This window comes from Fringilla coelebs, assembly GCF_963513975.1.
Source record: "Fringilla coelebs genome assembly, chromosome: 3".
Taxonomy (NCBI): Eukaryota; Metazoa; Chordata; class Aves; order Passeriformes; family Fringillidae; genus Fringilla; species Fringilla coelebs.
The window spans coordinates 1,579,103-1,606,168 of NC_140030.1; the positions used below are offsets into that span (position 1 = coordinate 1,579,103).

At 57.3% G+C, this 27,066-nt stretch overlaps 1 protein-coding gene across 1 annotated transcript; it reads left to right on the forward strand.

Moving 5' to 3' along the window:
* Positions 1-26,945, forward strand: KCNK3 (potassium two pore domain channel subfamily K member 3; the record flags this gene model as incomplete). Its single annotated transcript, XM_084202280.1, has 2 exons — positions 1-283; positions 26,077-26,945. The coding sequence occupies 2 exons, from the start codon at positions 1-3 to the stop codon at positions 26,943-26,945; spliced, it is 1,152 nt and encodes a 383-aa protein (XP_084058406.1).
* Between the last annotated feature and the right edge of the window lie 121 nt (positions 26,946-27,066).

The window sequence follows — 27,066 nt, forward strand, 5'->3', positions numbered from 1 at the left end:
ATGAAGCGGCAGAACGTGCGGACGCTGGCGCTGATCGTCTGCACCTTCACCTACCTGCTGGTGGGCGCCGCCGTCTTCGACGCGCTCGAGTCCGAGGCGGAGACGGCGGAGAGGCGGCGGCTGGAGGCCAAGAGCGACGAGCTCAAGAGAAAGTACAACCTGAGCGCCGAGAGCTACGGCGAGCTCGAGCGGGTCGTGCTCAAGCTCAAGCCGCACAAGGCCGGCGTCCAGTGGAAATTCGCCGGCTCCTTCTACTTCGCCATCACCGTCATCACCACCATAGGTACCGGCTGCCCCCGCCCCGCCCGGCTCCCCGCGGGCCGATCCCGGCTCGGCTTTTTCCCGCTGGGGTCGGGGGATCCCTACGGAAAGCGCCGGGAAAGCCCCGCCTGTCCCCGAGGGAGCGGGGGGAAATCGGGAGCTCGGTGCTTTCGCCGCCCGGAGACCCCCCCGCCGCCGCCGCCGCCGCCCGTCCCGCTGGGACCGGGGCGATCGCTCTGCTCAGTTCCTCCGGCACCGGGAAAAACACCCACAGCTCTGCGTCTCATCCCTTGGGATCGGGGCGATCTCCCTGCCCGGATCCCCCTCTTTCCCACCCCTTGAGATCGGGGCGATCCCCCTGCCCGGACCCCCCTGTTTCCCATCCCAGCGGGACCGGGGCGATCCCTCTGCTCGGTTCCTCCGGCACCGGGAAAACCCCCCCGGTGCTCTGTGTCCCATCCCTTGGGATCGGGGCGATCCCTCCCTGGCTCCTCCAGAACCGGGAAAAACCTGCCAGGACCTCCCTGTTTCCCATCCCGGTGTTTTCGGGGGCATCCCCCTACTCTGATTCCCCTTTTTCCCATCCCCTGGGATCGCGGCCATCCCTCTTCCCGGATTCCCGTCCCCCCATTCCAGTGTTTTGGGGGCGATCCCCCTGCCCGGACCCCCCTGTCTCCCATCCCGGTGGTTTCGGGGTGATCCCTCTCCCAGGACCCCTCTGTCTCCCATCCCTTGGGATCGGGGCGATCCCTCCCTGGCTCCTCTAGAACCGGGGACAACCTGCCCGGACCCCCCTGTTTCCCATCCCGGTGTTTTGGGGGCGATCCCCCTGCCCGGTCCCCCCTCTTTCCCATCCCGGTGTTTTCGGGGCGATCCCCCTGCCCGGACCCCCGTGTCTCCCATCCCAGTGGGACCGGGGCGATCCCTCTGCTCGGTTCCTCCGGCACCGGGAAAACCCCCCGGTGCTCTCTGTCCCATCCCTTGGGATCGGGGCGATCCCTCTGCCCTGATTCCCGTCTCTCCCATCCCTTGGGATCGGGGCGATCCCTCCCCGGCTCCTCCAGAACCGGGGACAACCTGCCAGGACCCCCCTGTCTTCCGTCCCAGTGGGATCGGGGCGATCCCTCTCCAGCTCCGGGAAAAACCTGCCCGGTCCCCCCTCTCTCCTATTCCGGTGGGATCGGGGGCGATCCCCCTGCCCGGTCCCCCCTCCCTCTCTCCCATCCCTTGGGATTGGGGGGATCCCCCTGCCCGGTCTCCCCTCTCTCCTATTCCGGTGGGACTGGGGAGATCCCCCTGCCCGATCCCCCCTCTCTCCTGTTCCGGTGGGATCGGGGGCGATCCCCCTGCCCGGTCCCCCCTCCCTCTCTCCCATCCCTTGGGATTGGGGGGATCCCCCTGCCCGGTCTCCCCTCTCTCCTATTCCGGTGGGATCGGGGTGATCCCTCCGCCCTGATTCCCGTTTCCCATCCCTTGGGATCGGGGCCGATCCCTCCGCCCTGATTCCCGTTTCCCATCCCGTGGGATCGCGGCCATCCCCCCGTTTCCCATCCCGGTGTTTTGGGGGTGATCCCTCCGCCCTAATTCCCGTTTCCCATCCCGTGGGATCGCGGCCATCCCCCCGTTTCCCATCCTGGTGTTTTGGGGGCGATTCCCCGGCCAAGCCCCCGCAAATTCCCGATCCCGCAGTGCCGGGATTCCCCCCCCGCCCCTCTCCCACCGCGCGACCCCCGGGATCGGGGAATTCTCCCGGCCGGGACCCGCCCGACCCTGGGATGTGTCCCCAAGGCGCTGTCACCCCCGCCAGTGGCTCTGCTGGCCCTGTGGGACCCCCTGTGGGACCCCCAGCCCCGGGGGAGGGGACAGGGACGTGTCCCTATAGGGTCCCCAACCCCATGAGGGGACAGGGACGTGTCCCTGTAGGGTCCCCAGCCCCGGGGGAGGGGACAGGGATGTGTCGCTGCAGGGTCCCCAGCCCCGGGGGAGGGGACAGGGACATGTCCCTGTAGGGTCCCCAGCCCCGGGGGAGGGGACAGGGACATGTCCCCACCCTGCCAGACTCTGTCCCCCACTCTCAAGGATGTCCCCAGCCCTTGTCCCCACCCTGGGAATGGTCACTGGGGGTGCCCCCTTTGGGACCTACCCCCCTGTCACCCACATTGTCACCCACCCTGTCACCCACACTGTCACCCCCATGTCACCCACCCTGTCACCCACATTGTCACCCACACTGTCACCCCCCTGTCACCCACATTGTCACCCCTCTGGCCTTTGGGTCCCCGCCAGGTGTGGCTGGGGTCACCCAATGTCCCCTGGTCCCCAGGTGCCCCCTAAACTCAGCCTCGGGGAGGTTCTGAGGGGTGGGGACAGCGAGGGGACAGCGAGGGGACAGCGAGGGGACAGCAGGTGACACAGGGCCCTGGCCACCATTCCCACGGGTCCCACGGAGAGAGGGGAGAGATGGGATGGGATAATGGGATGGAATAATCGGATAATGGGGTGGGGGACACCAGCTTTGGGACGGATTTTGGGGTGTCCCTGGGTCCCCAGGGCTGTCACACGGATTTTGGGGTGTCCCTGGGTCCCCAGGTCTGTCACACGGATTTTGGGGTGTCCCTGGGTGCCCTGGGCTGTCACACGGATTTTGGGGTTCCTGTGCATTCCCGGGATTGGCACAGGGATTTTGGGGTTCCGGTTTGTTCCCGGGGCTCCGATCCGGGTGTTGGGGTGCTCGTGGGTTCCCAGATTTGGGGTGTGGATATTGGGAGCATTCCCAGGCCCTAAATCCCGCTGCGGGGAGGGAAAAGAGTTCCCGGAGTGAAACACCGAGCTCGGGATGCTCCTTATTCCCGGGCCGTTATCCCGGCGTTTGTCATTCCCACCCTCAGGCTGTTCATTATTCCCGGGGCTTTTATCCCGGTGTTTTTTATTCCCGGGGCTGTTATCCCGGCGTTTGTCATTCCCACCCTCAGGGTGTTCATTATTCCCAGAGCTTTTATCCCGGTGTTTGTTATTCCCAGAGCTTTTATCCCGGTGTTTGTCATTCCCAGAGCTTTTATCCCGCTGTTTGTCATTCCCAGAGCTTTTATCCTGGAGTTTGTCATCCCCGGGGCTGTTATCCCTGTGTTTGTTATTCCCGGGCTGTTATCCCGGTGTTTGTCATTCCCACCCTCAGGGTGTTGATTATTCCCAGAGCTGTTATCCCGGTGTTTGTTATTCCCAGAGCTTTTATCCCGGTGTTTGTTATTCCCAGAGTTTTTATCCCGGTGTTTCTCATTAATTCCAGGGCTTTTATCCCGGGGCTTTTATCCCAGCGTTTGTCATTCCCATTATCCCGGTGTCAGTGTCAGGCTGTTATTCCTGGAGCTGTTATCCCGGTGTTTGTCATTCCCGGGGTTATTGTTATTCCCACTCTCAGGATGTTGGTTATTCCTCGGGCTGCTTTCCTGGTGTCAGGCTGTTATTCCAGGACTTTTATCCCGGTGTTTGTCACTCCCGTCCTCAGGGCGTTCATTATTCCCAGGGCTGTTTTCCCAATGTTTGTTATTCCCATTATCCCGGTGTCGGGGTGTTCATTATTCCAGGGCTTTTATCCCAGTGTTTGTCATTCCCACCCTCAGGGCGTTCATTATTCCCGGGGCTGTTTTCCCAATGTTTATTCCCATTATCCCGGTGTCAGTGTCAGGGCGTTCATTATTCCCGGAGCTGTTTTCCCGGTGTTTGTTATTCCCATTATCCCGCTGTCAGGGTGTTTGTCATTCCCAGGGCTGTTATTCCCGGAGCTTTTATCCCAGTGTTTGTCACTCCCACCCTCTGGGCGTTCATTATTCCCGGAGCTTTTATCCCGGTGTTTGTCACTCCCACCCTCAGGGCGTTCATTATTCCCGGAGCTGTTATCCTGGTGTTTGTCATTCCCGGAGCTCTTATTCCCACTCTCAGGGTGTTCCTTATTCCCAGAGCTGTTATCCCAGTGTCTGGCTGTTATTCCAGGGCTTTTATCCCGGTGTTTGTTATTCCCACCCTCAGGGCATTCATTATTCCCAGAGCTGTTTTCCCAATGTTTGTTATTCCCGGTGTCAGGGTGTTTTTATTCCCCGGGTTTTTATCCCGGTGTTCATTATTCCAGGGCTTTTATCCCAGCGTTTGTCACTCCCACCCTCAGGGTGTTCATTAGTCCCGGGGCTGTTTTCCCAATGTTTATTATTCCCATTATCCCGGTGTCAGGGTGTTTGTTATTCCCGGGGTTTTTACTCTGGTGTTTGTCATTCCCAGGGCTTTTATCCCGGTGTTTGTCATTCCCGGAGCTGTTATCCCGCTGTTTGTTATCCCTGGAGTTGTTATTCCCACTCTCAGGGTGCTCCTTATTCCCGGAGCTGTTATCCCACTGTCAGGCTGTTATTCCAGAGCTTTTATCCCCGTGTTTGTTATTCCCATTATCCCGGTGTCAGTGTCAGGGTGTTCATTATTCCAGGACTTTTATCCCGGTGTTTGTCACTCCCACCCTCAGGGCGTTCATTATTCCCGGGGCTGTTTTCCCAATGTTTGTCATTCCCAGGGCTTTTATCCCGGTGTTCGTAATTCCCACCCTCAGGGTGTTCATTATTCCCAGAGCTGTTTTCCCGATGTTTTTTATTGCCCGTGTCGGGGTGGTTTTTTATTCCAGAGATTTTTACCCTGGTGTTTGTTATTCCCAGGGCTGCTATCCCGGTGTTTGTTATTCCTGGAGTGGTTATTCCCACTCTCAGGGTGATCCTTATTCCTGGGGCTGTTATCCCGGAATCAGGCTGTTATTCCAGGGCTGTTATCCCAGTGTTTGTTATTCCAATTATCCCAGTGTCAGTGTCAGGGTGTTCCTTGTTCCTGGGGCTGTTATCCCAAGGCTTGTTATTCCTGGAGCTCTTATCCCGGTGTTTGTCATTCCCAGGGCTGTTATCCCAGTGTTTGTCATTCCCACCCTCAGGGCGTTCATTATTCCCGGGGCTGTTTTCCCAATGTTTGTTATCCCCATTATCCCGGTGTCAGTGTCAGGGCGTTCATTATTCTAGGGTTTTTATCCCAGTGTTTGTCATTCCCACCCTCAGGACATTCATTATTCCCAGGGCTGTTATCCCGGTGTCTGTTATCCCTGGAGTTGTTATTCCCACTCTCAGGGTGATCCTTATTCCTGGGGCTGTTATCCCAGGTCCAGGCTGTTATTCCAGGGCTGTTATCCCAGTGTTTGTTATTCCCAGTATCCCGGTGTCAGTGTCAGGGTGTTCCTTATTCCTGAGGCTGTTATTCCGGTGTCAGGCTGTTATTTCAGGGCTTTTATCCCGGTGTTTGTCATTCCCAGAGCTTTTATCCCAGTGTTTGTCTTTCCCACCCTCAGGGCGTTCATTATTCCCAGGGCTGTTTTCCCAATGTTTGTTATTCCCATTATCCCGCTGTCAGGGTGTTTGTTATTCCCGGGGTTTTTACTCTGGTGTTTGTCATTCCCAGGGCTTTTATCCCAGTGTTTGTCATTCCCAGAGCTGTTATCCCGCTGTTTGTTATTCCTGGAGTTGTTATTCCCACTCTCAGGGTGTTCCTTATTCTCTGAGCTGTTATCCCAGCGGCAGGCTGTTATTCCAGGGCTTTTATCCTGGTGTTTGTTATTCCCATTATCCCGCTGTCAGGCTGTTTGTTATTCCCAGCATTGTTATCCTGGTGTTTGTTATTCCCAGGTTTATTTTCTCCAATGTTTATTATTCCCATTATCCCAGTGTTTGTTATTCCCGGGGCCGTTATCCCGGTGTCTGTTATTCCTGGAGTTGTTATTCCCACTCTCAGGGTTCTCATTATTCCTGGAGCTGTTATCCCAGTATTCCTGGAGTTCTTATCCTGCTGGTTGTTATTCCCAGTGGTTGTTATTCCCATTATCCCAGGGCTGTTTTTCCAATGCTCTTTATTCCCATTATCCTGGTGTTTGTTATTCCCAGCATTGGTGTCCTGGTGTTTGTTATTCCCAGAGCTGTTATCCCGGTGTTTGTCATTCCCATTATCCTGGTATTCACTATTCCCGTTATCCCAGTGTTTAGTATTCCCATTATCCAGGTGTTTATTATTCCCATTATCCTGGTGTTTTTCAATCCCATTATCCCTTTATCTGCTGTTTGCCACTCCCATTATCCCATTATCCCATTATCCCAGTGTTTGCCACTCCCGTTATCCCATTTTCCCGGTGTTTGCTGTTCCCATTATCCCATTATCCCAGTGTTTGCCATTCCCATTATCCCATTATCCCGGTGTTTGCCAATCCCATTTTTCTGGTGTTTGCCATTCCCATTATTCCCATTATCCTGGTATTTGCCATTGCCCTTTTCCCAATCGCTTTCAATCCCATTATCCCATTATCCCAGTGTTTGCCATTCCCATTATCCCATTATCCCAGTGTTTGTCATTCCCATTTTCCCTGTGCTTGCCATTCCCATTATCCCGGTGTTTGCCATTCCCATTATCCCAGTGTTTGCCATTCCCATTATCCCGGTGTTTGCCATTCCCATTATCCCGGTGTTTGCCATTCCTGTTATCCGGGTGTTTTTTCAATCCCATTATCCCATTATCCCGGTGTTTGCCATTCCCGTTATCCCATTTTCCTGGTGTTTGCCATTCCTATTATCCCATTATCCCAGTGTTTGCCATTCCCATTATCCCATTATCCCAGTGTTTGCCATTCCCATTATCCCATTATCCCATTATCCCATTTTCCTGGTGTTTGCCATTCCCGTTATCCCATTTTCCCAGTGTTTGCCATTCCTGTTATCCCATTTTCCCAGTGTTTGCCATTCCCATTATCCCATTTTCCCAGAGTTTGCCATTCCCATTATCCCATTTTCCCGATGTTTGCCATTCCCATTATCCCATTTTCCCAGAGTTTGCCATTCCCATTATCCCATTTTCCCGATGTTTGCCATTCCCGTTATCCCATTTTCCCGATGTTTGCCATTCCCATGATCCCATTTTCCCGGTGTTTGCCAATCCCATTTTCCCGATGTTTGCCATTCCCATTATCCCATTTTCCCGGTGTTTGCCATTCCCATTATCCCATTATCCCAGTGTTTGCCATTCCCATTTTCCCGATGTTTGCCATTCCTGTTATCCCATTTTCCCAGAGTTTGCCATTCCCATTATCCCATTTTCCCAGAGTTTGCCATTCCCATTATCCCATTATCCCAGTGTTTGCCATTCCCATTATCCCATTTTCCCGATGTTTGCCATTCCAGTTATCCCGGCTCCGGCCTCTCCCGGCTGTCCAGGAGCAGCTGGAAAAGCTCTGGAATTGCAGCTGATCCTCCGGTGTTGGACAGGGTGGGGGGATCTGGGAATCTCCAGCAGGATCCAGTGGGATCCAGCCCATCCCAAGGATCCCGGAATAGCAGAGAGGGAACGGATCCGCTTGGATCCATCCCAAGGATGGATTGGGATCCTGCTCTGCCTCTCCCGGTATTCCTGATCCTGGAATTCCCAATCCCGGGAGCTGGGAATGCTGGGGCGGGACTGATCCCGACCCAAAGGTCGCATCCCAAAAATTCCAGCCCTTCCCAGTGCTCCAAACCTTAAATCCTGGAGTTGGGCTCCACGTGGGAGCAGCTTTGGGACTGGGACGAGGATTCCCAGTATCCCAAATGTGGGAATTGCAGAGGGAATGGCCCCAAATGGCTTTCCCTGGATCCAGCCCGGTTTTCCTGGAATTTCCAGAGATGTGGGGAAGGGGCTGGGACATCCGGATCTGTGGGAAGATCCCAAAATCCCCCAATCCCACAAAATCCACGATTTTGTGGCTGGATATGGCAGCAAGACTGGGATGGGGCTGGAATGAGAGGAGACCCCTCCAAATCCCGGGAAAAGGGGGAGAAAATCCCATTATTCCCATGGAACTGGGTTTTCCAGGGCAGGGAAAAAAAAGGGATTTTCCCAGGAATTCACCCCCCAGCTCTCGGTGGGACAGGGAAAAGCCGGACTGGGATCGGGAAGCAGCTCCAGAGGTGGGGGAGATCCCGGGGAGGAAAATCTGGGATTAGAGATCCCGGTGGGATGGGGGGAGGAAAATCCGGGATTACAAATCCCGCTGGGAAAAGTCTGAATCCATTTGGGGTTTGGGGTTTTTTCCTTTTATCCATGAAAAAAACCGGGAGAGGAGCAGCTCCCGCCGCTGCTCCAAAGCTTTCCCGCCACTCCCGAGAAATTCCCGGGGCTGGGATGTCCCCTCTGTCCCCATCCCGCAATTCCCGGGGCTGGGATGTCCCCTCTGTCCCCATCCCGCAATTCCCGGCGCTGGGATGTCCCCGGCGGGGGTGGCAGTGTCACCGGCACGTGTCCCTTGTCACCTCTGCCTCTGTCCCCAGCCAGGGCGGGCTGCGCTGGCTCTGGATGGCTCCCAAAAATCCCAATCCCAAAAAAACAGATCCCAAAAAACCAGATCCCAAAAATCCCGATCCCAAAAGTGCCAATCCCAAAAAAACAGATTCCAAAAGTCACAATCCCAAAAAAACCTGATCCTAAAAAAAAAATATCCCAAAAAATCCGATCCCAAAAAACCTGATCCTAAAAACCAGATCCCAAAAATCCCAATCCCAAAAGTCACAATCCCAAAAACCCTGATCCCAAAAGTGCCGATCCCAAAATCCCGATCCCAAATAACCTGATCCTAAAAACCGGATCCCAAAAATCCCGATCCCAAAAGTGCCGATCCCAAAACCCCGATCCCAAAAGTCACAATCCAAAAAATCCCGATCCCAAAAATCCTGATCCCAAAAGCGCCGATCCCAAAATCCCTGATCCCAAAAGTCACAATCCCAAAAATCCCGGTCCCAAAAAACCTGATCCTAAAAACCAGATCCCAAAAATCCCGATCCCAAAAGTGCTGAACCCAAAAACCCGGATCCCAAAACTCCCAATCCCAAAAATCCCGATCCCAAAAGTGCCGATCCCAGAAGTCACAATCCAAAAAATCCCGATCCCAAAAATCCCGATCCCAAAAAAACAGATCCCAAAAATCCCAATCCCAAAAGTGCCAATCCCAAAAACCCTGAACCCCCAAAATCCCGATCCCAAAACCCCCGATCCCAAAAACCCCGATCCCAAAATCCCCGATCCCAAAATCCCCGATCCCGAAATCCCCGATCCCCGCCCCCTCCCCCGCGGCCGTGCGCGCGGAGGGAGCAGGTGGCAAATGCCACCGCGGTGTCACCATCTGTCACCGCCCGCCCGAGCCTTTGTCACGGGAACGGCGCCCGGAACGGCCCGGGAGGAGGCCGCGCCCTTTTGTCCCCATTTGTCACCCGCTGTCCCCTTCGGTCTCGTCCTGTCCCTTCCTGTCCCCGTTTGTCACCCCCCCCGTCCTCCTCCTGTCCCCTCAGTCCCCCTGTCACACCCTGTCCCCTCTGTCCCCTTCTGTCACTCCCCATCCCCCCCTTGTCCCCTCAGAACTCCCCTTCCCTTCTGTCCCCTCCTGTCACCCCCTGACCCCTCTGTCCCCTCAATCCCCGTGTCCCCCTGTCCCCTCTGTCCCTCTGTCCCCTCAATCCCCGTGTCACCTTGTCCCTCTGTCCCTCTGTCCCCCATGTCCTGCCCTGTCCTTCTGTCCCCTCCTGTCACCCCCTGACCCCTCTGTCCCCTCAATCCCCGTGTCCCCCTGTCCCCCTGTCCTCCTGTCCCTCTGTCCCCTCAATCCCCGTGTCCCCCTGTCCCTCTGTCCCCTCTGTCCCCCCTGACCCCTCTGTCCCCTCAATCCCCAAGTCCCCCTGTCCCCTCTGTCCCCCATGTCCTGCCCTGTCCTTCTGTCCCCTCTGTCCCCTCTGTCCCTCTGTCCCCTCAATCCTCATGTCCCCTCAGTCTCCTCTGTCCCCTCTGTCCCCTCAGCCCCCCTGTCCTGCCCTGTCCCTCTGTCCCCTCCATCCCCTCTGTCCCCTGTGTCCTCTGTCTCTCTCTCCCTCTGTCTCTCTGTCCCCCCAGCCCCCCATCCCCTCTGTCCCCTCTGTCCCCTCTGTCCCCTGTGTCCCTGTGTCCCTCTGTCCCCTGTGAACCCTCAGCCCCCTCTGTCCCCGTCCCCCTGTCCCTCTGTCCCCTCAATCCCCTCCGTCCTCCTGTCCCTCTGTCCCTCTGTCCCTCTGTCCCTCAGTCCTGCTCTGTCCCCTCTGTCCCTCTGTCCCTCTTTCCCCTGTCCCCTCTGTCCCTCTGTCCCCTCAGCCCCCTCTGTCCCCCCTGTCCTGCCCTGTCCCTCATTCCCCTCTGTCCCCTGTGTCCCCTGTGTCCCCTCTGTCCCCTCAGTTCCCTCTGTCCCCTCAGCCCCCCATCCCCTCTGTCCCTCAGTCCCCTCTGTCCCCTCTGTCCCTCTGTCCCCTCTGTCCCTCCATCACTTCTGTCCCCTCTATTCCTCTGTCCCCTCAGCCCCCCATCCCCTCAGTCCCTCAGTTCCCTCTGTCCCCGTCCCCCTGTCCCTCTGTCCCCTCAGTTCCCTCGATCCTCTTGTCCCTCTGTCCCCTCTGTCCCCTCAGCCCCCCATCCCCTCTATCCCCTCTGTCCATCTGTCCCTCAGTCCCTCTATCCCCTCTGTCCATCTGTCCCTCTGTCCCCCTGTCCCCTCTGTCCCCCCGGGCGGGTGACACCGCCCCTGTCCCCAGCCCGCGGCACCCGCGGCCCTTCCCGGGGGTCGGGACGGGTTTGGGGACAGCGCTGTCACCTCCCGTCCCCTCCGGCGGCGGTGCCACCCCCGGGCGGCGGGAAAGGCACCGAATTCCCGGGATTTGGGGGGAAAACTCCGGGAATTGTTGGGAATGGCTGGGATAAGGAGCTCGCTCCGTCCCCCCAGGACATTCCTGCTCCCATTCCACAAAAAAAAATTCCCTGGAAATCGCTCCTTGGGATCCACAGGGAAAGGGGAATTCCAGGGAATTCCAGCCCCAATTCCAGGGCTGGAATTCCTCCCAACCCCTCGGGACATTCCTGCTCCCATTCCACAAAAAAAAAAAACCATTTCCATGGAAATCGCTGGTGGCTCCTTGGGATGGGGAATGGGATTTGGGATCCACAGGGAAAGGGGAATTCCAGGGAATTCCAGCCCCGATTCCAGGGCTGGAATTCCTCCCAACCTCCCTCAGGAAATTCCTGCTCCCATTCCACAAAAAAACAAAAAGAAAATTCCCTGGAAATCGCTCCTTGGGATCCACAGGGAAAGGGGAATTCCAGGGAATTCCCGCCCCAATTCCAGGGCTGGAATTCCTCCCAACCCCTCGGAGCATTCCTGCTCCCATTCCACAAAAAAAACATTTCCATGGAAATTGCTGGTGGCTCCTTGGGATGGGGAACGGGATTTGGGATCAACAGGAAAAGGGGAAAACTCAGCCACAATTCCAGGGCTGGAATTCCTCCCAACCCCCCTCAGGACATTCCTGCTCCTATTCCACAAAAAAACAAAAAGAAAATTCCATGGAAATCGCTTCTTGGGATCCACAGGGAAAGGGGAATTCCAGGGAATTCCAGCCCCAATTCCAGGGCTGGAATTTCTCCCAACCCCCCTCAGGACATGGCTGCTCCATTCCACAAAAAAAAGGCATTTCCATGGAAATCCATGCTGGCACCTCCTGAACCATCCACAGGCTTTGGAATTAGTAGGAAAAGGGGAATATTCCTGGAATTCCCTCCTGGGTTTTCCCGGGAAAGCGATCCCATCTCATCCCCGGGAATTGTTGGAAAATCGGGATCGCTTCCCTTCCCTGTTCCACCCTGGGATTCCTGGATGTTCCTCCTGGATCCTCTGGATCCAGGGGTTTTCCTGCCGGGAATGAGCGGGATGAGGACGTGGAGAATTCCCGTTGGGATCGGCGCCGCTTTCCGCTGGGATGGGGATTTAGGGGCGACAATCCCAGCCCGGGTTGGATCCGGAGCCTTTTCCTGGGAATGTCTTCCCGAGGTGGGGAAGCCACGTGGCTGTTCCCATGGGATTCAGCTCAGGGATCGGGATTGGGATTGGGATCAGGGTTGGGATTGGGGTCAAGATACAGGATCGGGATCAGGATCGGGATTGAGATCAGGATCAGGATCACAGTCAGAATCGGGATTGGGATACAGGTCAGGATGGGATTGGGATCAGGATTGGGGTTGGGATTGGGCTCGGGATTGGGCTCAGGATTGGGATTGAGATTGGGATTGAGATTGGGTTTGGGATTGGGATTGGGGTCAGGATACGGGATTGGGATCAGGACTGGGATTGGGATTGGGATCAGGATCAGGATCGCAGTCAGAATCGGGATTGGGATCAGGGTCAGGATGGGATTGGGATTGGGATCAGGATTGGGGTTGGGATTGGGCTCGGGATTGGGCTCAGGATTGGGATTGAGATTGGGATTGAGATTGGGTTTGGGATTGGGGTCAGGATACAGGATCAGGATCAGGATTGGGATGAGGATTGAGATCAGGATCGCAGTCAGAATCGGGATTGGGATCAGGGTCAGGATGGGATTGGGATCAGGATTGGGGTTGGGATTGGGCTCGGGATTGGGATTGAGATTGGGATGGGGATTGGGATTGGGGTCAGGATCCAGGATTGGGATTGGGATTGGGGTCAGGATACAGGATCGGGATTGGGATTGGGATTGAGATCAGGATCAGGATCGCAGTCAGAATCGGGATTGGGATCAGGGTGAGGATGGGATCGGGATTGGGATCAAGATTGGGACTGGGATTGGGATTGGGATTTGGATTGGGATCGGGATTGGGATTGAGATCGGGATCGGGATCACAGTCAGAATTGGGATTGGGATCCGGGTCAGGATGGGATCAGGATTGAGATCAATATTGGGATTGAGATTGGAATCAGGATTGGGATCAGGATTGGGATTGAGATTGGGATCAGGATTGGGATCAGGATTGGGATCAGGATTGGGATCAAGATTGGGACTGAGATTGGAGTCGGGATTGGGAATGAGGAATGAAACTCATGGGCCAGAGGGATCAGGGCCAGGGAAAGCCATCCCAGATTTCTGAAGTTTTGGGAGTTTTTCCCAGTTTTCCCCAGGCACTAGGGCTGGTGGCTCGGGGTGGATCCGAGAGCCTGGAATGGGATTTCTGGGATGGATGGGATCAGCAGCTCCCAGGGGAAAGGGACTGGATCCATTCCTCCTTCCAGTCCTGCATTCCCATCCCTTATCCCCATCCCATAATCTCCATCCCATATCCTAATTCCCCTCCTGCATTCCCATCCCTTATCCCCATCCCATAATCTCCATCCCATATCCCCATCTGACATTCCCATTCCCATCCCACATTCCCACCCCACATCCTCATCCCATAATCTCCATCCCAGTCCCCACCCATCTCACATGCAGATCCTCATCCCACATCCCCATTTTCATCCCATATCCCAACCCCACATCTCAATCCCAAATCCCCATCCCACATCCCCATTTTCATCCCATATCCCAATCCCACATCCCCATCCTACATCCCCATCCCACATCCCCATCCCACATCCCCATCCCACATTCCCACCCAAGATCCCCATCCCATATCCCTCCCCCATATCCCCATCCTCATCCCATACACCCATTTCCATCCCACACCCCAATCCCACACCCCCACCCCAGTCCCCACCCCAGTCCCCATCCCATATCCCCATCCCATATCCCATATCCCCATCCCCATCCCATATCTCCACCCCACATCCCCATTCAATATCCCCATCCCCATCCCCATCCCATATCCCCATCCCAATCCCACATCCCCATCCCCGTCCCCATCCCATAATCCCCATCACATATCCCTATCCCCATGTTCATTCCTACCCCATATCCCCATCCCATATCCCCATCCCACATCCCCACCCCATATCCCCATCCCATATCCCATATCCCCATCCCATATCCCCATCCCACATCCCCACCCCATATCTCCTATCCCATATCCCCATCCCATATCCCCATCCCAAATCCTCACCCCACATCTCCATCCCCATCCCATATCCCGTATCCCATATCCCAAATCCGCACCCCATATCCCCATCCCACATCCCCACCCCACATCCCCATCCCACATCCCCATCCCATATCCCCATCCACATCCCCATCCCACATCTCAATCCCAAATCCCCATCCCATATCCCTATCCCATATCCCCTATCCCCTATCCCATACCCCATATCCCATATCCCCATCCCAAATCTCCACCCCACATCCCCACCCCAAATCCCCATCCCACATCCCCACCCCATATCCCCATCTCACATCCCCACCCCATATCCCCATCCCACATCCCCACCCCATATCCCCTATCCCCTATCCCATACCCCATATTCCCATCCCATATCCCTATCCCCTATCCCATATCCCATATCCCCTATCCCCACCCCATATCCCCATCCCATATCCCCACCCCATATCCCCATCCCATATCCTCACCCCATATCCCCATCCCATATCCCCATCCCATATCCCCATCTCACATCCCCACCTCATATCCCCATCCCATATCCCCACCCCACATCCCCATTCCCATCCCATATCCCCACCCCACATCCCCATCCCACATCCCCTCTCCCATATCCTTATCCCAAATCCTCACCCCACATCCCCATCCCCATCCCTTATCCCCATCCCCATCCCATATCCCCATCCCCTATCCCATATCCCCAATCCCACATCCCCATCCCAAATCCTCACCCCACATCCCCACCCCAAATCCCCCCCCCACATCCCCATCCCCAGGACCCTTTGCAATCCCGCCCGTGCCCGGGGGCTCTCAGGACCCCCTGGACGCTCCGGGTGGGAATTCCCTGCCTGGACCAGGATCCCTTTTCCAGGAAGGACCTGGACACCCATCCCTGCCCATTTTGGGACACAAATGCACCCCAAAATCCACCCCAAAATCCACCCCAAAATCCACCCCAAAATCCACCCCAAAATCCACCCCTAAATCCACCCCAAAATCCACCCCTAAATCCACCCCTAAATCCATCCCTAAATCCCTGAGGGATTTTTATTCCCGCTGGAGCCGTTTCCCCCCCCATAGAACATCGGGGCTGCCCCCTTGGGGTGCCCCAGGCCATTCCCGGGGTGTCCCCCCTTATCCCGGAGCTCCGGACCCCCCTTCCCGCTGCGGGCCCCCCCTTTTCCAGGGAGAGGCGAGGGCCGGCGGGGGAGGGGGGGGCGGGAAGGGGCCTGGCGGGGCCCCAGAATCCAAGGAAAAATTGCCAGTTTTGGCGCAAACAGGGAGCTTGGCCGGCGCCGGGATTTTCCATGACTCCATCCCGACCCCCCCGGCTGCGGGAGGCGCTGGGGGAGGGGAATCGGGCACCCCCCACACCCCAAAAAATCCAAATCCGCGGGGGGGGATCCCGCTGTGGAGCCGAGTCCCTTTGGGAATGGCGCGGGAGTTTGGGGGGATGTGGGAATAAAGGGGGAGCTCAGGGTTCGGCCCCACATCCAACCCCCCCACCACCCCAAATCCCACTGGGAATGGGGGGTCCTGGGGGGCCCTGATCCTTGGGATCCCATGGGGGGATCCTGGATTGTTCCAGAACACCCCCCCCCTTTTATGGAATGGCATCCCCCTTTTCCAGGGAGAAATGTGGGAGAAGGGGGGAGATGGAAGAGAGGGGATTTGGGGATGGGGATGGAGAGAGGGAGGGATGAGGGGAGGGATGGAGGGATGGATGGATGGAGGGATGGATGGATGGATGGATGGATGGATGGATGGATGGATGGATGGATGGAGGGATGGATGGATGGAGGGATGGAGGGATGGATGGATGGATGGATGGATGGATGGATGGATGGATGGATGGATGATGGATGGATGGATGGATGGATGGATGGATGGATGGATGGATGGATGATGGATGGATGGATGGATGATGGATGGATGGATGGATGGATGGATGGATGGATGGATGGATGGATGGATGGATGATGGATGGATTGATGGATGGATGGATGGATGGATGGATGGATGGATGGATGGATGGACAGACGGACGGATGGATGGAGGGATGGATGGATGGATGGATGGATGATGGATGGATGGAGGGATGGATGATGGATGGATGGATGGATGATGGATGGATGGATGATGGATGGATGGATGGGGGATGGATGGGGGATGGATGGATGGATGGATGGATGGATGGATGGATGGATGGATGGATGGATGGATGGAGGGATGGATGGATGGATGGATGATGGATGGATGGATGGATGATGGATGGATGGATGATGGATGGATGGATGGGGGATGGATGGGGGATGGATGGATGGATGGATGGATGGATGGATGGATGGATGGATGGATGGATGGATGGATGGGGGATGGATGGATGGATGGATGGATGGATGGACGGACGGACGGACGGATGGATGGATACAAGGAGCAGCTGGAACCGGGGCAGTCGGCATTTTGGGAGTCCCAGGGCTCCCTCCAGCTCTTCATTCCCAGTTCAGCCCATCCCAGATCCATCCCTCTGCTCCGACAGCAGGAGGTGTCCCTGGGCCCCTCCCCACTGCCCCCAGCCCCATCCAGGGATTTTGGTGTCCCCATGTCCCCTCCTGTGTCCCTCAGTCCCACCCTGGGATTTCAGTGTCCCCATGTCCCCTCCTGTGTCCCCCAGCCCCACCCAGGGATTTCGGTGTCCCCATGTCCCTTCCCAGTGCTCCCAGCCCCACCCAGGGATTTTGGTGTCCCTGAGTCCCCTTCCTGCTTCCCTGTGCCCCATCCAGGGATTTTGGTGTCCCCATGTCCCTACCCGCTGTCCCCCAGCCCCATCCAGGGATTTTGGTGTCCCCATGTCCCTACCCGCTGTCCCCCAGCCCCATCCAGGGATTTTGGTGTCCCCATGTCCCCTCCTGCTTCCCTGTGCCCCATCCAGGGATTTTGATGTCCCTGGGCCCCTTCCCGCTGTCCCCCAGCCCCATCCAGGGATTTTGGTGTCCCCATGTCCCCTCCTGTGTCCCTCAGTCCCACCCTGGGATTTCAGTGTCCCAATGTCCCCTCCTGTGTCCCCCAGCCCCACCCAGGGATTTTGGTGTCCCCACATCCCTTCCCAGTGCTCCCAGCCCCATCCAGGGATTTTGGTGTCCCTCAGTCCCACCCTGGGATTTCAGTGTCCCAATGTCCCCTCCTGCTTCCCTGTGCCTCATCCAGGGATTTTGGTGTCCCATGTCCCTTCCGGCTGTCCCTCAGTCCCACCCTAGAATTTCAGTGTCCCCATGTCCCCTCCTGTGTCCCCCAGCCCCACCCAGGAATTTTGGTGGCCCTGCAGGACCCAGGTGTCCCCCTGTCCATGTCCCCCTGGCCATGTCCCCCTCTCCGTGTCCCCCTGTCCGTGTCCCCCTGTCCATGTCCCCCTGTCCTGTCCCCCTGTCCGTGTCCCCCTGTCCGTGTCCCCTGTCCATGTCCCCCTGTCCACGTCCCCCTGTCCATGTCGTGTCCCCCTGTCCGTGTCCCCCTGTCCATGTCCCCCTGCCCGTGTCCCCCTGTCCCTGTCCCTCTGTCCATGTCCCCCTGTCCATGTCCCCCTGGCCGTGTCCCCCTGTCCATGTCCCCCTGTCCGTGTCCCCCTGTCCGCGTCACCCTGGCCATGTCCCCCTGTCCGTGTCCCCCTGTCCTTGTCCCCCTGGTCATGTCCCCCTGTCTGTGTCCCCCTGTCTGTGTCCCCCTGTCCATATCCCCCTGTCCGTGTCCCCCTGGCTGTGTCCCCCTGTCCTTGTCCCCCTGTCCATGTCCCCTTGTCCATGTCCCCCTGTCCATGTCCCCCTGTCCGTGTCCCCCTGTCCATGTCCCCCTGTCCCTGTCCCCTGGCCGTGTCCCTCGGTGCCAGCTCGGTGTTTTTCCAGGACAGGCTGGAATTCCGTGGCCGCCGCACCTGCCGCGTTCCCAGCCGCCACCTCCGGCCGTGTTTGCTCTTCCCGGGCACGCGGGGGTCCCGGGGGACAGCTGGGTCCCCTCCCCCGGCTGGGGACAGCTGGGTCCCCTCCCCCGGCTGGGGACAGCTGGGTCCCCTCCCCCGGCTGGGGAAAGCTGGGATGGCCCCAGCGCTGGGGACAGTGGGATCCTTACTGGGAACGGCAGGATCCTTACTGGGAACAGCGGGATCCTTACTGGGAACGGCGGGATCCTTACTGGGAACAGTGGGCTTACTGGGAACAGCCAGATTCTTACTGGGAACAGCAGGATCCTTACTGGGAACAGCAGGATCCTTACTGGGAGCAATGGGACAATGATCCCTACTGGAGGCAGATGCTGATCCTTCCTGGGAGCAGTGGGAGATGGGGAAGGGCTGGCACGAGGAGGCTCCTTCCATGCCCCTGCCCCATTCCCTGAATCTCCCTGTCCCTGCTCCCTGAATCCCATCCCCTGGTTCCCTGAATTCCCTGTCCAGGTTCCCTAAACCCCCTGCCCCATTCCCAAAACCCCCTGCCCCATTCCCAAAACCCCCTGCCCCATTCCTTAAATCCCCTGCCCCATCCCCTGCCCCATTCCCTGCATCCCCTGCCCCATTCCCTGAATCTCCCTGTCCCTGCTCCCTGAATCCCATCCCCTGGTTCCCTGAATTCCCTGTCCAGGTTCCCAAACCCCCTGCCCCATTCCCTGCACCCCCTGCCCCATTCCCAAACCCCCCTGCCCCTCCCGGCGGCCTCATTCCCTTCCCGCCCTCCCAGCCCCGTTCCCGAAGATCCTTGCCCGCCCTCCCAGCCCTCCAGCCGTGTGCCATCCTCCCCCCTGCCCGTTCCCAGCCCGTTCCCGCAGCTGTCCCGCTAATCCCGGCCATCCATCGCCCCGACAGCCGGGATCCGCTCCAGGCGCGGGGCCAGCCCTGCACCTGCTCCGGGGCCGGATCCAGCCGCGCTCCTCCGGCCCTAAAAAGGCCAGGATCGGCCGCGTTCCTGCGGGACGTGTCATCCTCCCTCCCTGGGGACACGATCCCTGCTCCCGGCCCTTCCCGGAGCGGGATCCCGGCCCCGCTGCCCCTCGGCTCCTGGGACACCCCTGGGAGCCGGGAAGGGCCGGGGGGCAGGAGGTGGGGAAGGAGCCGGAATTCCAGGCGGTATTCCCGGCGGATTTCCCGGCTGGGACGTGCCCTCCTGTCCAACACAATTCCTCGCCACCCGCGGGTCCCGGAGGGATTTGGGGGTCACGGCCGGTGCCGTTTTCCCGGGGTTTTCCCTCGTCTGCCATTCCCGACCTTCCCCCCAGCCTCAGACGTGCCGGAGCTCAGGCAGCTCCTGCTAAAACCAGGGGCGGGGGGGGATCGGGGGATTGACCGACGCTTGGAGAGCTCATAAACTCCCTTCCCTCGGGAAAGAGCGCTAAAAATAGCTCCGGGAGGCCGGGGAGGGATGGAGAGGCTGGAGAGGGCAGGAGCGGGCAGGAAAGGGCAGGAAAAGGCAGGAGGATGCTCAGGAAGGGTTTTGGAAAGGCACCCGTGGGCACTGCGGGAGGGTCCATCCCAAAATCCATCCCAAACAGCTGGAATGGGAGATTTGGGAATTGCTGGGCAGGGGATGGAGGAGAGCGGGATGAGGGCTCGGGATGTGAGACTGGATGGGGAATGAGGAGCAGGGAGAGAGGGACACGAGGGGCTGGGAGAGAGGGACATGAGGAGCTGGGAGAGAGGGACACGAGGAGCTGGGAGAGAGGGACACAGGGATGGGACATGAGGGGCTGGGGGAGAGGGACATGAGAGGCTGGGAGAGAGGGACACGAGGAGCAGGGAGAGAGGGACACGAGGAGCTGGGAGAGAGGGACACGAGGGGCTGGGAGAGAGGGACATGAACAGGGAGAAAGGGACATGAGGGGCTGGGAGAGAGGGACACAAGGGGCTGGGAGAGAGGGACATGAGGAGCAAGGAGAGAGGGACACAGGAATGGGACATGAGGAGCAAGGAGAGAGGGACACGAGGGGCTGGGAGAGAGGGACATGAGGAGCTGGGAGAGAGGGACACAAGGGGATGGGAGAGAGGGACACGAGGGGCTGGGAGAGAGGGACACAAGGAGGTGGGAGAGAGGGACACAAGGAGCAGGGAGAGAGGGACACGAGGGGCTGGGAGAGAGGGACATGAGGAGCTGGGAGAGAGGGACACAAGGAGCAGGGAGAGAGGGACACGAGGGGCTGGGAGAGAGGGACACAGGGATGGGACATGAGGAGCAAGGAGAGAGGGACACGAGGAGCAGGGAGAGAGGGACACGAGGGGCTGGGAGAGAGGGACACAGGGAAGGGACAGAAGGAACAGGGAGAAAGGGACATGAGGGGCTGGGAGAGAGGGACATGAGGAGCTAGGAGAGAGGGACACGAGGAGCTGGGAGAGAGGGACATGAGGAGGTGGGAGAGAGGGACATGAGGAGGTGGGAGAGAGGGACACAAGGAGGTGGGAGAGCGGGACATGAGGAGCTGGGAGAGAGGGACACAGGGAAGGGGCAGAAGGAATAGGGAGAAAGGGACATGAGGAACAGGGAGAGAGGGACACAAGGAGCTGGGAGAGAGGGGTATGAGGAACAGGGAAGGGACAGAAGAAGCAGGGAAAGAACACAGGGAATGACACAAGTGAGAAGGACTCGAGGAACAGATGGAGAGGGGCACAGAGGGCAGGAAGGGACACAAGGAGCAGGGAGGGGGCACACAGGGCAGGGATGGGTCAGGGGATGCTGCCAGGTGATGCTCAGGGGATGCTGAGGTGTTGCTCAGGGGATGCTCAGGTGATGCTGCCAGGTGATTCTCTCAGGTGATGCTCTCTGGTGTTGCTCAGGTGATGCTTAGGTGATGCTCCAGTGATGCTCAGGTGCTGCTGCCAGGTGGTTCTCTCAGGTGATGCTCAGGTGTTGCTCAGGGGATGATTTCAGGTGGTTCTCTCAGGTGATGATTTCAGGTGGTTCTCTCAGGTGATGCTCAGGTGTTGCTCAGGGGATGATTTCAGGTGGTTCTCTCAGGTGATGATTTCAGGTGGTTCTCTCAGGTGATGCTCAGGTGTTGCTCAGGGGATGATTTCAGGTGGTTCTCTCAGGTGATGCTCAGGTGTTGCTCAGGGGATGATTTCAGGCATTGCTCTGCAGCCCTGTCCAGATGATGCTCCCAGGTGATTCTCCTCAGGTGTTTCTCAGGTGAGGCTTGAGCAAGGCTGCAGTGATGCTCAGGTGCTGCTCAGGTGATGTTTCCTGGTGATGCTCAGGTGACATCTCAGGGGATGCTCTCCAGCGATGCTCTCTGCCAGGTGATGTTCCAGTGATGCTCAGGTGCTGCTCAGGTGATGTTTTCTGGTGACCCTCCACCATGATGGCCCCAGGTGATGCTCAGGGCATGCTCTGGTTATGTTTTCTGGTGATGCTTTCAAGTGATTCCCAGGTGTTTCCCAGGTGTATCACAGGTGTCTCCCAGTGATTCCCAGGTGATTCCCAGGTGTTTCCCAGGTGATTCCCAGGTGTTTCCCAGGTGCTGCTCTGTGATGGTCCAGTGATGTTTTTTGGTGGTGCTCAGGTGTTGCTCTCCAGACAGGATCTCAGGTGCCACTCACAGGTGTTGCTCTCTCTCCCATGGATTCTCCCTCCATGGATTCCCTCTCCCATCGATTTCATCCCACTGATTCCATCCCATTGATTCCCCCTCCATCAATTCCTTCTCCATGGATTCCTTCTCCATTGATTCCTGCCCATCAATTCCATCCCATGGATTCCCTCTCCATTGATTCCCCCTCCATCAATTCCTTCTCCATGGATTCTCTCTCCATTGATTCCATCCCATCGATTCCATCCCATGGATTCCCTCTCCATCAATTCTCTTCATGGATTCCCTTTCCATCAATTCCCTCCCCATGGATTCTCTCCCATGGATCTCCTCTCCATCAATTCCCTCTTCATGGATTCCTTCTCCATTGATTCCTGCCCAACGATTCCATCCCATCGATTCCATCCCATCAATTCCCTCTCCATCAATTCTCTCCCATGGATTCCCTCCCATCAATTCCCTCTCCATGGATTCCCTCTCCATCAATTCCATCCCATCAATTCCCTCTCATGGATTCCTTCTCCATTGATTCCTGCCCATCAATTCCATCCCATCGATTCCATCCCATGGATTCCCTCTCCATGGATTCCCTCCCATCAGTTCCATCCCATGGATTCCCTCTCCATGGATTCCCTCCCATCAATTCTCTCCATGGATTCCCTCCCATCAGTTCCATCCCATGGATTCCCTCTCCACTGATTCCTGCCCATGGATTCCCTCTCCATCAATTCCCTCTCCATCAATTGTCTCCTATGGATTCTCTCTCATGGATTCCCTCCCATGGATTCCCTCTCCATCAATTCCATCCCATCGATTCTATCCCATCAATTCTCTCCCATGGATTCCCTCCCATGGATTCCCTCTCCATCAATTCTCTCCCATCAATTCCCTCCCACCGATTCCCTCTCATGGATTCCCTCTCCATCAATTCTCTCCATGAATTCCCTCTCCATCAATTCCATCTCCATCAATTCTCTCCCATGGATTCCCTTCCATGGATTCCCTCTCCATCAATTCTCCCCATCAATTCCCTCCCCATGGATTTCCTCTCCATCAATTCCCTCTCCATCAATTCTCTCCATGGATTCCCTCCCATAGATTCCCTCCCATGGATTCCTTCTCATGGATTTCCTGTCCATCAAATTCCCTCTCCATGGATTCCTCCCATTAATTCCCTCTCCATGGATTCCCTCTCCACGGATTCCCTCTCCATGGATCCCTCCCATCAATTCCCTCTCCATGGATTCCCTCTCCATGGATTCCCTCTCCACGGATTCCCTCTCCACGGATCCCTCCCATCAATTCCCTCTCCACGGATTCCCTCTCCGTGAATTCCCTCTCCATGGATCCCTCCCATCAATTCCCTCTCCGTGGATTCCCTCTCCATGGATCCCTCCCATCAATTCCCTCTCCATCAGTTCTCTCCCATGGATTCCCTCTCCACGGATTCCCTCTCCATGGATCCCTCCCATCAATTCCCTCTCCATGGATTCCCTCTCCATGGATTCCATCCTCATCTCCCACAGAGAGGATCCCTCAGCAGCTCCTCCCTGGAGGAGATCCCACCATCCCGGTTTTCCCCTCGCTCCAGCTCCACCCATGTCCCCCCGAGGGTGGCAGTGAGGGGGACTCAGGATCGGGATTAGGGACTCAGGATCGGGATTAGGGACTCAGGATCGGGATTAGGGACTCGGGATTGGGATTAGGGACTCAGGATTGGGATTAGGGGCTCGGGATTGGGATTAGGGACTCAGGATTGGGATTAGGGACTCAGGATCGAGATTAGGGACTCAGGATTGGGATTAGGGACTCGGGATGAGCCCCTCTCGGCATTCCTGGAGGATCTGGGGGCTGTTCTGGGATCACAGCTGGGATAGGCCTTGGAAAAGGGGCCCAGGAATGCTCCGAGTCCAAGGGAAGAGGTTCAGAGTCTCCTTCCTGTTCCTGCCTGCTCCTGGTTTCCCTGGGAAAGGAAAAGGAAAGGAAAGGAAAAGGAAAAGGAAAAGGAAAAGGAAAAGGAAAAGGAAAAGGAAAAGGAAAAGGAAAAGGAAAAGGAAAAGGAAAAGGAAAAGGAAAAGGAAAATGAAAAGGAAGAGGAAGAGGAAGAAGAGGAAGGGAAAGAAAAATGACAAGGAAAGATAAAGGGAAAGAGGGGAAGGAGAAGGAACAGAAAAGGAAAAGGAAAAGAAGAAAAAGGAAGAAAGGGAGGAAAAGACGGAAAAGAAAAAAAATGAGAAAGGACAAAGAGAATGGGAAAGGAAGAAAGAGAGGGAGAAGGAAAAGGGAGAGGGAAAGGAATGGAAAAGCAAAAGGAGGAAAGGGACAGGAAAAGGGACAGGAAAAGGAAATGGAAAAGGGACAAGAAAAGGAAATGGAAAAGGAAATGGAAAAGGAAATGGAAAAGGAAATGGAAAAGGAAAACGAAAAGGAGAAAAAGGAAGAAAGGGAGGAAAAGACAGAAAAGAAAAAATGAGAAAGGACAAAGAGAATGGGAAAGGAAGAAAGAGGGAGAAGGAAAGGGAGAGGGAAAGGAATGGAAAAGCAAAAGGAGGAAAGGGACAGGAAAGAAAAGAAAAAGGGACAGAAAAGGAAAAGGAAAAGGAAAAGGAAAAGGAAAAGGAAAAGGAAAAGGAAAAGGAAAAGGAAGAGGAAAAGGAAAAGGAAGAGGAAAAGGAAAAGGAAGAGGAAAAGGAGTAAAGGGACAGGGACAGGAAAAGGAGTAAAGGGACAGGGACAGGAAAAGGAGGACAGGGACAGGGACAGGAAAAGGGAGCAGCTGGTTCCTGCCACCCCCATCCAAGGCCTGCTCTGGCCCTGCCCACGGCACCCGGGATCCGTCCGGGCGCGGGGTAAATCCCGTCTGCGGCGGCGCGGGATTACGGGAGCGCAGCTGTTCCCAGGGCCCCGGATGGCGGGAACTGGGGCACCGGGACAGGGCTGGGGGGTGACAGGGGACAAACGGAGCGCTCGGCCCTGGAGACCGCCAAAATCCCTCATTTCCCCATCTCCAGAGAGTCTGGGGTGGGAATTCTGGGAATTTTCCCAAACCCAGGCACGGGGAAGGCGCCTCCACCCAAGGGTCCGTCCAAACGTCATCACTGGTGCAGCATTCCCAGAGAAGCTGTGGCTGCCCCTGGGTACCTGGGAATGTCCAAGGGAATGCTGGAGGGAGCTTGGAGCAGCCTGGGATGGTGGAAGGAGTCGGGGTTGGAGCAGGATGGGATTTGAGGTCTCTTCCCACCCAAACCACCCCACGATTCCATGATGAAGGACACTCTGAATCCATCCTGAGGGATTTTTATGGAAAAGGGAGGGAAAGGGAAGGGAGACCCTTCCTGGAGTCCTGAGACTGCAGGTGAAAGCCCCTCATTCCTTAAACTCTCTCCAGAGAGGAGTTGGGATGGGGCTGGATACAATACCGAACTGGGAATGTGCAGCTGGATCAGGGAAGGATCCAGGGAATCCTTGGAGCCTTTTCCAGAGGGAAAGGAGAGCTGGGATTTGGGCAAGGGCTGGAGGGGCAGGAGGCAGGGAATGGCTTCCAGTGGGAAAGGGGAGCTTGGGATTGTGGGATCTTGGGAAGGAATTCCCGGCTGGGCTGGGATTCCCAGAGAATCCCTGGATCCCTTGCAGCGCCCCAGGGTGGGTTTGGATCACCCTGGGATGGTGGGAAGTGTCCCTGGGATCATGGGATGGAAGCTCCATGGATCCCATCCCAAACCATTCCGGGATTCTGGGATCCAGGACACTCAGGATCCATCCCCAGGGATTTTTATGGAATTGGGGGATGGAAAAGGGAAGGGAGACCCTTCCTGGAGTCCCCAGTTCCCAGGGAAACCCCTGGATCCCGAAATTCCTTTGCGAGGAGGAGTCGGGATGGGGATGGACTCAGTGCCAGGCTGGAGAGCTGGGAATGTGCAGCTGGATCAGGGAAGGATCCAGGGAATCCTTGGAGCCTTTTCCAGAGGGAAAGGAGAGCTGGGATTTGGGCAAGGGCTGGAGGGGCAGGAGGCAGGGAATGGCTTCCAGTGGGAAAGGGGAGCTTGGGATTGTGGGATCTTGGGAAGGAATTCCCGGCTGGGCTGGGATTCCCAGAGAATCCCTGGATCCCTGGCAGCGCCCAAGGGTGGGTTTGGATCACCCTGGGATCATGGCAGGTGTCAAGCTCGGGACAGGATGAGCTGTGAGCTCCCCTTCCCCCCTCCCTTCCCTCACTTTAGGATCCCACACCCCTCCCGCTCTTCCCACCAACATTCCCCACTCCCGATTCCCGCCGGGATCACGGATCCGACCGCGCTCTCCCTCTCCCCCCAGGCTACGGCCACGCGGCGCCCAGCACGGACGGCGGGAAGGTTTTCTGCATGCTCTACGCCCTGCTGGGCATCCCCCTGACCCTGGTGATGTTCCAGAGCCTGGGCGAGCGCATCAACACCCTGGTGCGCTCGCTGCTGCGCCGCCTCAAGAAGCGCCTGGGCATGCGGCGGCCGGAGGTGTCCATGGCCAACATGGTGACCATCGGCTTCTTCTCCTGCGTCAGCACGCTCTGCATCGGCGCCGCCGCCTTCTCGCACTACGAGAACTGGAGCTTCTTCCAGGCCTACTACTACTGCTTCATCACGCTGACCACCATCGGCTTCGGCGACTACGTGGCGCTGCAGAAGGACCAGGCGCTGCAGACGCAGCCGCAGTACGTGGCCTTCAGCTTCGTCTACATCCTCACGGGGCTGACGGTCATCGGCGCCTTCCTCAACCTGGTGGTGCTGCGCTTCATGACCATGAACGCCGAGGACGAGCGCCGCGACGCCGAGCAGCGGGCGCTGCTGGGCCGGGGGAATCGCTCCGCAGCCGTGGCCGCCGTCCCCGAGGCCGCCGCGGTGGCCCCGGCCGAGAGCGGCTTCAGGAACGTCTACGCCGAGGTGCTGCACTTCCAGTCGGTGTGCTCGTGCCTGTGGTACAAGAGCCGCGAGAAGCTGCAGTATTCCATCCCCATGATCATTCCCAGGGATTTGTCCAGCTCGGATACGGGCGTGGAGCGCAGCCACTCCTCGCCCGCCCGCTGCCCCGAGACTCCGGAGCACCGGTGCTTCTGCCGCTCCCGGCGTTCCGCCATCAGCTCCGTGTCCACCGGGCTCCAGAGCCTGGCGGCGTTCCCGGGATTGGCCAAGCGACGCAGCTCCGTGTAGCCCCCTCCGCGCCCTCCCGGCCCGGATCCCTCCCGGAGCGGGAGGAGCCGTTCCGGAGTCGGGAATGATGCCGGAGCGGGGCCGTCCCGGTTGTCTCCGGAGTGGATTTTAATTTAAAACC